The sequence below is a fragment of the Phragmites australis genome, chromosome 1 (genome assembly GCF_958298935.1).
Source record: "Phragmites australis chromosome 1, lpPhrAust1.1, whole genome shotgun sequence".
Taxonomy (NCBI): Eukaryota; Viridiplantae; Streptophyta; class Magnoliopsida; order Poales; family Poaceae; genus Phragmites; species Phragmites australis.
In genome coordinates, this window is record NC_084921.1 from 30,699,453 (window position 1) to 30,712,089 (window position 12,637).

At 47.2% G+C, this 12,637-nt stretch overlaps 1 protein-coding gene across 1 annotated transcript; it reads right to left on the reverse strand.

Annotated features, from left to right (window-relative positions):
• Positions 1-1,085: 1,085 nt before the first annotated feature.
• LOC133884011 (17.6 kDa class I heat shock protein-like) lies at positions 1,086-1,756 on the reverse strand. Its single transcript, XM_062323418.1, has 2 exons — positions 1,536-1,756; positions 1,086-1,447 (listed from the first exon to the last, which is right to left on the reverse strand). The coding sequence occupies exons 1-2, from the start codon at positions 1,663-1,665 to the stop codon at positions 1,086-1,088; spliced, it is 492 nt and encodes a 163-aa protein (XP_062179402.1). The 5' UTR covers positions 1,666-1,756.
• Between the last annotated feature and the right edge of the window lie 10,881 nt (positions 1,757-12,637).

The following is a 12,637-nucleotide window of genomic DNA, read 5'->3' on the forward strand; positions in this document are numbered from 1 at the left end:
CAACATACAGTACACGATAACTTATCAAATTAGACACCACGAGATCCAAACTAAAAGATGAAATATGTTTAGATGCTTGAATTGTTGCTCCGGCGCTTTGCTCACATAGAGTTCATGTTTGGTGTCGGCCTTGATCGTTTGAACTGTTGACGTGTAAGTCTCTAAACAATTTAAGAACACATCGAATAAATAAACGAACGAACGAAAATGTATGCTTATGATACATGATCGTGAACGAGATGAATTGTGGCCATTTATGAAAGTATTTACAAAAGAACATTTAAGGAATTGGGTTAAAGAAGATTTGAACCTTGTATGAGATAACTTAAGATCATAAGGTACTATGATAGATTAATAGGCTCTTGCAAACCCTAAATTCCTAATCTCCGATCAATTTTGGCATATTGGTGATCAAAGGCTGAACACCTGCGTCGGCCAACTTCCGACGAATTGTCTACGACGACATCAACGACACAAGGGGAGCTGGGCTTGGCTTCACCAAAGTACCAAACCTGTCGCGACTCAACTTCAATCCGTCAAGACCGATCAATGGCATCTCCTAATCAATATTCTTATTCTGCTGCTTATCTTATGGTGCTTAGTGTGTTTAGGCTATGATCAGTGGCTAATTAGATTGCTAAGCCCTTTTAACACATAACACGCGAACAACCAAGGAGCGTACGTATCGGCCGGAGCTCTGGGAACATCGTCTCTTGCCAAACTGCAGCAGCAGCTGCGCGCTTTGCTCCCCGAGCGGGCACAAGCAGAGCACGAAATTCTCCACGCTCGGGCTTCATCGGCCTCATTTCGCACACAGGTACAGGAAATTGAAATCTAATACTTCATGATTTCTCCACGTGACATCTCATCTCGTGGCCGTTGTTTCCGGCCGGGGTTTGGAGTTCTGCTCCAGAGCACCCAAACGAGGCCTCAATAGATCGAGTATACATACACACACACACACACACACACACACACACACACACACACACACACACACACATATATATATATATATATATATATATATATATATATATATATATATATATATATATATAAATGCAGATCGAGTACATGACGTCTTAGCTATTCGTGGCCGTCAAGAGCCTGTGCGCGACGAAGATGCCGAGCGCGAAGCCGGCGATGGCCGCGGCGGCCATCTGCCCCTTCACGCCGGCCGCCTCCTCCCGCGCCGCTGCACACTCCGCCGCGGCATTCGCCTCGGCCATCCTCGCCATCACCATCTGCGTCCCGCTAACCGGCACCTTGGGAACGATCAGGGACAGCACGCTGCCGTCGAACCGGCCGGAGACCCCGTCGAAGTTGGTCGTCTGGGGCAGCTGGAACGCCTTGTGGAACCGCACGTACCCGGCGGGACGCTCGCCGCGGACCGTCAGCCGGCCGCCGGCGTCCACGTGCACCTTGAAGTCTTCCTTCTTGAACCCTTCACGTACGCATACATGCATCGATCCCATGAGACAATTGACACAGCATGCCACGTACGTATACGTATCTGTGCGCGTTTTAGTTACCTGGGAGGTTGAGGCGAACTATGTAGCAGGCGGCGCGGTCGAGCCACTCGAGATCGGGGTCGATGTCAGCGTCGCAGGCTGCCGGCTGCGCGCCCTTCGCTGATGATCGCTGCGGCTTGCTGCACGCCATGAAAGAACCGAGATCGACCAAGTGGTTGCGTTGCGTCTGATCTCTGATCCGACAGCCGGTGATCGATGGATGGTGTGAGGTGACGCGCGCTTTACCGCCAAGAGTTCGACGCCCAACGATCGATATATTGGCTTATAAATATGTTGCTCCGGTGTATGTATTGTGTGCTTAGTTGGTTATTCCAAGCTTTTCTTGAGGGTCGCAGCAAAAATTTGAGTTCATCATCGACGTTTGGGTGAAGGCTAGGGATCTCTAGCTGCCGGTGCTTTGCTTTCGGCATGGCACTCATGCCCTCGTCTCAAGAAACCCAACGGAGTGTATCATTCGTTATCAAGCCAGATGCTGTGGACAAGCTAGCCGGTCGATTTTTGTATTAACGATTTCTTTTATAATTGGTTTACTATTTGTAAATTGTTTTATTTCGAATTAATTATATCTCGTCTCAAGTTAATTTGACAACTATTCTTTTTTTGAACTAGATTTGACAACTATTGTTATAAAAAAAAACACTTGTACGTTATGTGGACCCAGATTTCACTACCGGAAACGAGGTCTATGCCGAGTGCCTACGTGTATGCCGAGTGCATTATATCGGGCACTCGGCAAACAGCCACCTACGCCAAGTTCCCAACTAAAGCACTCGGCAAACAATTAGGCACTCGGTAAATTCATCAAAAAACACTCGGCAAACAATAGCACTCGGCAAAAAGAGAAAAAAACACTTGGCGAATTCGGGCACTCGGCAAACAACGCGCCACGTGTCCCTCCGTTCGGCAGCTGACGGCGAGTCGCCCCTTTGCCGAGTGTCGTCTAACGGACACTCGGCAAACATAAATGTTTGTCGAGTGCCCGATATTAGGCACTCGGCAAACATAAATGTTTGTCGAGTACCCGATATTAGGCACTCGGCAAACTTTTTTTTTTGTATTTTCTTTTTGGTTTCCTTTTGTTCTCTTTTCTTTCTCGTAATAACAACCGATCAAGGGCCGCCACACATCAATTCCGGTACTACTGCAGTATGGTTTAAGGATTATATTGTTATGAACTTGGAGTTAGAATTCAGTCGTGCTTCAAGATTGAGATGCAGCAGATGTGGACTCCTGGGAGCGGCCCTTGGAATCAGTTGTGGTCTAAACATGTGTCAAAGATGCTACCGTGTGATGAGCTGAGCTCACAAACAAAGAAGAATGACAATTCTTATTACTTGCCTTAAAAAAGGAATTTCTCTGCTATATACTATCATTCCAGCTGTCATCCAAACAAAGAAAGAATTTTCAATGCTTGCCAAGTGGAAGAAGCAAAAGCAGATTAGCTTGACACACCAAGATGCCCTTCTGATCTATGGATTTTGCTTGGTTCATCGTTAAGTGCATCAGAGAAGGTAGCTGGTAGCATAGTGAGAAGTGGTGGAACAAAAAAGCAACAAAAAAAACATGAGACTTGCAATGGTGTCATGATATGATACGTAGAGGCTGTGGTAAAAATTTGAGAAGGTTTCGCAAAAGCTGTCACGTACGATGCTTAGAAACCGAAGCATCTCCGAAAAAGAATCGTGGTTTCAAGAGGGAACGGATCAGGTTTGAAGCCAAAGTGACGGTTGAATCATCGTTTGACCTTGAAACTTTTTCTACACTCAACATACAACATAGAATATTCCATGTTAAACTTTGGCATTTTTCTGGGTCCGTTTGCTATTTTTAATTCATTAAGTGCATTTCTTAGCTTTTAATGGATATAAGTCAAATTTGATCTGCAAGTACATAAAATAATGAACAAAAATGGGTAGAAAAATCATATTCATGTTGTTGAGTCTATTTTTAGGCCTTACCCAAGAAATGAAAAGAAATTTGAAATATTTGGGCGGCAACACTCGACCACCGACATGTAGCTTATTGGTTTTCTAATTCTAAAAAAAACAAACAAAGTCTGAAAAACATGAGACTTGTCATAGTGTCATGATATGATACGTAGATGTTGTGATAAAAATTTGAGAAGGTTTCGCAAAAGTTATCACGTACGATGCTTAGAAACTGAAGCATCTCCGAGGAAGAATCGTGGTTTCGAGAGGGAACGGATCAGGTTTGAAGCCGAAGTGACGGTTGAATCGTCATTTGACCTTGAAACTTTTTCTACACTCAACATACAACATAGCATATTCGATGTTAAAATCTGGTATTTTTTGGGGTCCGTTTGCTATTTTTAATTCATTAAGTGCATTTGTAGCAAAAAAAAAATTCAGGTGTTTGCCGAGTGTTCTTGCGTTTACACTCAGCAAACAAGCGCTTTGCCGAGTGTAAACGCAAGAACACTCGGCAAACACCTGAATTTTTTTTTTTTGCTACAAATGCACTTAATGAATTAAAAATAGCAAACGAACCCCAAAAACAGGCGGATTGGGGCGCGGGAGGCGACAGCGGCGGCCAGGGAGAAGGAAAGATATTCTGAGATCTGTCCCCGCGTGCGGCCGGGGTGGGAAACCCTATATTCGTTAAATTGCCGAGTGTCTGTTTTTGCCGCTGCCGCCAGCGCCGCCCTCCCCCTCCTCCCAGATCCCCCTCCGCTGCTGCGGCCCCGCCTCGCGCCGCCGCCTGACGCCGCCTCGCACCGCCCTGCCCGCGCCACCCCCCTCCGACGCCGCTCCGCGCGAGCCGCTCCGCCTCGCGCTGGCCAGCGCCGCCCCGCGCCGGCCAGGTCCCCCTCCTCCGCTGCCGCCCCGCCTCGCGCCGCCGCCCGACGCCGCCTCGCGCCACCCCCCTCCGACGCTGCTCTGTGCCGGCCCGCTCCGCCTCGCGCCGGCCAGGCCCGCCCCGCGCCGGCCGACACCGCCTTGCCCCGAGCCGGCCAGCTCCCCATCCTCCGCTGCCGCCCCGCCTCGCGCCGGCCAGCGCCGGCCAGTGCCGCCCCACCCCGCGCCGCCCCGCGCCGGCCAGCGCCGCCCCACTCCGCCCGCGAGGTTGGAGACGTCAACATTTCTCGCCGGTGCGGTGCCGGGCTTGCTACTGTTGCCTTCCATTCCTCCTGAGCTGACTGAGACCTAGAAGACACAACAGGTAATCAAAGGAATCCATTTTTCCTTTTTGTGATGGTGTACTCGGATGTTTAGGATTACGAGTATATAGACCAGGGATAGCTACACTCATTACGAAAATTTGAAAAAAAATATATATGTTTACATGCAAAAGTGATCAATGGACTCACCAAACTTAGTTTGCTGAGCCCTTTACCAACTTCAACTGACGCGATGCTCTAGTTGATCATGAAGGTGCCACCGTGCATGTCTTTAGATGGTTGTATCCTCCATATTTGGCATGCCTATGTTGTTGTGTTGTTATGTCAGTTTTGCTATTTATTACAAAGGGGGTGCCGCCGAAATTTTGAATTTTGGCTAATTTAGGGTTTAGGATGTGCATATCACGTAACCTATGCGTCTCCCGTTTGAAAGAGTTATGGTTATAAATATGCAAGTCTTTGCATATCTATAACCGTAACTGTTTCGAATTGTCCACATTTTTTGGACAGCCCGAGGATGTCTAGATTGGGTTCGTTTCAATGCTCTACTCCGATCCGAGACAGAGTTTCGGCAGCGTCTCCCCGTTGTTCTCCGGATACACATTGTCTTGGCTTGTTGCCGAGACGTGTATTTGGAGAACAGCGGGGAGGTGCTGCCGAAATTCTGTCTCGGATCGGAGTAGAGCATGGAAACGGCCCAATGTACACATCGTCGGGTGGGATTAGAACCTATCTTTACCTATTAGATAGTTTGATGCATGTCGATTCCCTCTTATGGTAAAACACAAATATTTGATGGAAATAATTAATTGTATAGGTAGATGAAATTGATTTTTATATTACTTGCTGAATAAAAAATATTATATGTTTATGTTTCCCAATATGTTAGAGGATGGATGATCGTGAGTGGATGTACATTGGCCGCTCTAGTCAGGGTTTTTTGACCGATGAATGGATCCAGAAGACCGATGCATTCTTGGAATTAGCATTTGCTAGGCCTAAGGGACCTCGTGGAACTTGGTGCCCCTGTAGTATTTGTGCAAACGCGCGTCAACAAACAAAGGAGGTCATAGGTCAACACCTTTGTAAGAATGGGTTTATGCTACACTATACCCGATGGACCTACCATGGTGAGTCCGAACGTGCCAGAGAGGAGGTGGTGCGTCAACGCACCAACGACTATGATGTCGGGGTCGGAGACATGCTAGATGACTTTCATGACGCACATTTTAATGAAGCACGTATGGAGGAAGTGCCGGAGTCAACCGCAAAGGACTTTTATGATATGTTGTCTACGGCGCAGCAACCCCTTCACGGGCATTCCAAGGTTTCTCAACTGGATGCCATCGGACGCCTAATGGCTATCAAGTCCCAGTTTAGCTGCAGCCGAGAAATCTTCGACGCAATGCTGACAGTTGTTGGTAGCCTTCTCCCGGAAGGTCACATTTTGCCAAAGAGCATGTACGAGTCGAAGAAAGTCCTCCGTGCACTTAAGATGCCATATGAGCAGATACATGCTTGTCCAAAGGGATGCATCTTATTTAGGAAAGAACATGCGGACGCAAAGTACTGTGTGAAGTGCAATTCCTCTAGGTATCTTGAGGTAGACTCTGGTGATGGTCAGAAGAGGCAGCTCGCAATCCCCATGAAGATCCTTCGATATCTTCCATTCGTACCGAGAATCCAACGGCTGTATATGACTGTGGAATCTGCTAAACAGATGACATGGCACAAAGATGGGCGTCGATACAATCCTGACAAGCTGGTACATCCATCAGATGGTGAAGCATGGAACAGGTTCCATCTGATTCATCGTGAAAAAGCTCTAGAGGCTCGTAATGTACGAATTGCGCTCACAACTGATGGGTTCAATCCATATGGTATGACTTGTGCCTCATACAGCTGTTGGCCCATGTTTGTTATTCCCCTCAATCTCCCCCCCCCCCCGGCGTCATCTTTCAACGACAGAACATATTCCTGTCGCTGATAATTCTGGGGCCTGAATACCCGGGGAAGAATATGAGTGTGTACATGGAGCCGCTGATGGATGATTTGGTCCGTGCTTGGGAGGATGGGGTCTGGACATATGACCGAGCTACAAAGACAAACTTCAAAATGCATGTTTGGTACCAGTACTCCCTGCATGACCTACCGACGTATGGGATATTCTGTGGCTGGTGTGTGCATGGGAAGTTCCCATGCCCAGTATGCAGGGCGGCTCTGATGTTCATTTGGTTAACAAAGGGTGGCAAATATTCTTCCTTTGACAAGCATCAACAATTCCTTCCTCTTGACCATCCATTCAGACAAGACGTGCAGAACTTTACAAAAGATATAGTTGTCGAAGGCTCGGCACCACCTAAGATGACCGGTGCCGTGGTTCGTGCTCAGTTAGACGCTCTCGAGGCCAATGCCCAAGGAGATGGATTTCTGGGATATGGTGAGCAACACGCCTGGACTCACAAGCCATGCTTGTGGAATCTCCCCTACTTCGATGATCTCCTTCTTCCACATAACATTGATGTAATGCACACTGAAAAGAATGTCGCTGAGGCCATTTTTGGAACAATCATGGACATTCCTGAGAAGACGAAGGATAACGTTAAGGCTAGAGTCGATCAAACGAGATTATGCAATAGACCAAAGCTAGACATGGCCCCTCCCAGAGGCGGGAAATCGTGGACGAAGCCAAAGTCCAATTTCGTTCTTACAAGGGCCCAAAGGAGGGAAGTACTTGAGTGGTTCCAAACCTTGATGTTCCCTGATGGGTATGCAGCGAATCTGAAGAGGGGAGTGAATGTAGCTACTTTGCGAATCAACGGGCTCAAGAGTCATGACTATCACATATGGCTTGAGCGGCTACTGCCAGTGATGATTTGAGGCTATGTCCCCGAGGATGTTTGGCTAGTGCTTGCGGAGTTGAGCAATTTCTTCCGCCAACTTTGTGCTAAAGAGTTATCTCATACCGTGGTAGCAGATATGGAAAGACTGGCGCCTGTGTTGCTCTGCAAGTTGGAGAAGATCTTTCCACCCGGCTTCTTTAATCCGATGCAACATATGATTTTGCACCTCCCGTATGAGGCATGAATGGGGGGGCCCGTGCAGGGCCGTTGGTGCTACTCAATTGAGAGATTGCAAAAAATTCTTCGAAATAAATGTAAAAATAAATGCAAAATTGAAGCATCCATAGCCGAATCATACATCCTAGAGGAGGTGTCAAACTTCACAACAAAATACTATGCTAACAATCTTCCCAGTGTGCATAATCCACCCCCTCGTTACAATGCTGGCAACCCCGAAGATGAATCAAAGCTTAGCATCTTTAGAGGGCAACTTGGCAGTGCAAGTGGTGCGACTAACAAGACCTTGCAACATGAAGAGTGGCGCACTATTATGTTGTATGTCTTGACCAACCTATCCGAAGTGGAGCCGTACATGCAGTAAGTGCTCAATACATTATTTCTCAACTAGTCACAAGTTTATGTCCAACTCCACTTCTTCTCATTGCTATAGGGAATTCAATGAGCAATTCTGGCATGAATCAAGGGAACCTACCCTCGAGGAAGCTTCGGCCCTTCTTAGAGATGGTGTGGGAAATGACATGCCTGATTTCATTTCTTGGTTCAAACAGAAAGTACTTTCTAACTTGGCTATTACACCAACTTGATTTCATTTCTAACTTAATTTCATTTCTTACATGCGACTAATACACCAAGCTATCCCGCTTAAACTTGTAGGGAACAACCGACGAGTCTATGAGTGCCGACTTGAGACAAGTTGCTGATGGTTGTGCCTATAGGGTCAGGTCATTTAAGGCTTACGACGTGAATGAATATCGCTTCCACACAGCAAGCCATGAGCAGAGTCGGCCCAATCGTAGAACAACAAATACCGGAGTTTTTACTCCAGGCTTAGATGGGGCTGAGTACTACGGAAGAATTGAAGAAATATACGAACTGAATTTTGATGGGAGCAAACCTCTGAATCCCGTCATATTCAAATGCCATTGGTTCGATCCAGAAGTAGTGAGACGGACCCCTAATCTTGGGCTAGTCGAAATTCGACAATCAACCGTCTTACCAGGAGACGATGTCTATATTGTGGCTCAACAGGCCACGCAAGTTTATTATCTCTCGTACCCGTGCAAAACCGTTCAGCGTCTTAAGGGTTGGGATGTTGTGTACAAGGTACCGCCACACGGTAAACTACCAGTCCCAAACAATGAAGATTACAACATAGACCCCAACACATATGATGGAGAATTCTTTCAAGAAGATGGCCTCACAGGGAATTTTGAGATCGACTTGACGGAAGCTCAGGGAATGGAAGTAGGCAATGAAACTGGTGCTGACGAGGACGAAGAAGACGAGGTTGAGAATGCGAGGGACTTGGAATTACTTGAGCGGTTACATTTAGGCAATGACAATGATGACGGCATTCCTCCTCCCGAGCATCAGGATGATTATTTCAACACGCGTGATAGTGATGATGAGACTTATGATCCAGCTGATCCCGATGATGATGATTATTTCTAATAACTGTATGTTTATTTCTAATAACTGTATGTTTATTTCTAATAACTGTATGATTTATTCTTTCTCATAGCATGTTTTTTTTTAGTATGCTTCATTTATTTACATCAAGTTGTAACATCCGTACTAATTGGTTTACTCATTCTCATAGCATGTGTTTTTTAGTATGCTTCATCTACTTAGATCAAGTTGTATCATCCGTATTAATTGGTTTACTCTTTCTCATAGCAAGTGATTGAAGCATGGTGGGCGGTATGAGGAAGTTGACGTCGCTATACAAAAAGGCGACGGGGAAAGCCACGGATGCAAGTGACAGGTCCGGAAAGAGACCCCGGGGAAGACCTCCAGGAAGGCCGAGAGGCGGAGGCAGGGGTGGAGGAGGTCCTTCTATACCTGCTATTGAGGAGGAGACTGAGTCGCCTCTAGGTGCGACTGAGTCTGAGTCTGACTCGCCTATACCTACGGCTGTGACTCAGTCTGGGGATGAGGAGGAGCAGGTTGACCAGGGGGGTAGATCTAGCTCTACTTCTTCTCGTGTGTGGCTGCGTGGTCCTTCTAGCCTCCCGAGGCGACCAGTGCCAATGGCTAGACGCTCGCTCATTCGACCAGATGGAGAGAAGTAAATGGCTCTCTCTACTCTCACTATTTTTTTGCCTTTGTATCTTCAATATTTCAACACATACTAATAAATTGCCTTTACACTTGTGCAGGAACTGGCTGAGGGTTGGAGAGGGTGACCACTCACGCCATGTAAACGGCATCCTTGGACTTTTGATCAAGGAGAAGTTCCCTGGCATGGTTACTTTGGGCGGAGTAACCGAGCCGGCATACACATGGGCCCACTATGCAGCCGCGCCGGACGCCCGTGACCGGGAGGGAAGGGTGTTTCCCAATAGAGCCGAGCGGGTGAAGGCCGAGCTGTGGGTAAGTTTCTTTCGCACTACATTAGTCAATACTAATCGCATGGAAATTACTTAACTAATGACTGGATCCGTCACGTCTATATGCAGGATATTTTTAGATGCAAGCCGGGCTTGGAGGCTAGGGCAGCTGCTGTTGTCGACAAAGCTGCCAAGAAGCTTGTTAAGGATATGCACTATGAGGCGCGCGTCCAGGCCGTGATCAAATTTCACGCGGAACACCTTGGAGCGAAGGTGACAAAAAAAGACGCTAGGACCATATCTCTGACCCGGGAGCAGTACCTGCAGGTAAAGTACATTAAAGCTTATTATTCCTTAGATTACTAACACTTAATTTCTTCTTCTTATATATCATGTACTTGATTATTTAGGTGCCTCCGGGGTGGTGCGCAGGAGACCTTCCGTGCTGGACGGTGATCGTGGAGAAGTGGTGCGCTCCCGAGTAGGAGGAGAGTCACAATGCTTGCCGGGAAAGGCGATTGTTGATGCCTGGCGCACCACACCATCAAGGCAACCTCAGCCTGACTAGTTTCGTGGCTAGATGGGTATGCAATAGCATCTGTTGTTCCCAAGCTCAGTTCTCCTTAATTTCTATGCGGGTGTCCCCTTTATGAATGTTATTGCTTTTCTGTTGCAGTCGGCAAAAAATGATGGTCAGTCTCTCTCCCATTTCAAGGCTTATGCTTTGGCCCATAAGTCAAAGGCGATGCACGGGGTTGCATATGACCCGAATGACCCAGCCTCAGCGTACAGCAACGAGAACGTCAAGGCTCGCCTGGATGGATACACATCGATGGCAAAGGAGGTCCACGGCCCAGACTTTGATCCGAGCGAGCATGATCTTGATGGGGAAGTGGTTATGAGGGCGGGAGGAGGCAATAAACATGGCCGATTCTGGATTGGCGACGGCACACTCGATACGGTCACCACTCCCTCTCTCTCTCAGCTTAGAGCTCAGAGCACGAGCTCAGGTCCGGGTATACGTCCTCGCCCAGAGCCTACACGGATTGCGATGAACGAAATCCAGGTTAGTTCTATTTCATTCATCCTCCACGATCTTTACATGCTTTGCATTGGAACGATGATGAGATTGCGATGACATACTGTAGGCCCAGCTGGATGAAGAAAGGAGGCTCCGGCATGAATTAGAAAGATCGTTCGAGGAGAGGATGGCGGCAGAACGATCCCAATGGTATGCGATGATGACGCCCCTTTATGCTGCAATGGGCCAAACTCCGCCACCGATGCCAACCCCTTCTCGTCCACTTGCTCCACAGGCTCCACACACTCCTGTGAGTTAGTTTATAACCTTGTAATCACCATTATTGCCATTCCTACAACCATAGAGTGTTGTGCTAACTATCTCCTCCTTTGTGCAGTATCCATCAGAGGGATCGAATACGCCTGGAGCTGGAGGTTCGCACTTTGGTACTCCACCTCACTTTGGTTTGTTCTCCTCACTTTAAAAACTTACTTTTGTAACCCCATATCCATACTTAGCATTTCTGTTTACTTTCAAATGCATACTTCTTACTTAGTGTTTATGCTCCTTGATTGATGCAGGTTAAGGTGGTAATCAAGTGTGGAGTCCGTTACGGCCTGCAACATTTTCTTTTTGTTTGGACTATATTTTGCTATCTTTTCACGATAATTTGTGATGTTTGTGTCACTTGCGATGTTTATGCGACGGTTTATGTGATGTTTATGTGAATGTGGTAATCTGTGAGATATATATAAATTGTTTTGAATTGCAGCGACAGTTTTGAATCTGGTATGGATCAATTGTCGATCTGGTAAATAACAATATGCCGAGTGTTACACTCGGCAAACGTGACACGTGTCGCAAGGCTGTTTAATCTGGCATTTTCGATGCCAGTTTGCCGAGTGTATACACTCGGCAAAGAGTGCTATCTCGGCGCTATTCTGTGCTCACTTTGCCGAGTACCCTCCAATACACTCGGCAAACATGACGTGATTTGCCGAGTGTATTCCACGGACACTCGACAAAGTCGCGAGCGCCATGTGTCCTCGGGTTTGCCGAGTGTATACATTAGACACTCGGCAAAGAGGCCGTTAAGACCCTGGCGCCGTTAGGTCGCTTTTTTTGGCCGAGTGTCGTATTTGGCTCTCGGTAAATATGTTTGCCGAGTGCTCGATATAAAACACTCGGCAAACAGCTGTTTGCTGGCACTGTGTATGCCGACAGTGTTATGCCGAGTGTTACACTCGGCAAACACTTTGCCGAGTGTTTTTAGCGCTTTGCCGTGTGCCCAGGGCACACGGCAAAGTATCAAAATCCGGTAGTGTTTCTAGAATTTCCTTTGAAAATTTTTATGAGCAATTAATTTCTCCTTCAAACACGCCCCTAACCCCACATCATTTCCAGCCGATTCAGTTTTGGCATAATTCCCTCCACGGTCATTGATCAACTCCACAGCCACCTCATCATACCAGTACAATCTAATGGCCACTGTGCTCTTAGGGTCAAGAATTTGACAAGCCGGCAGTGCA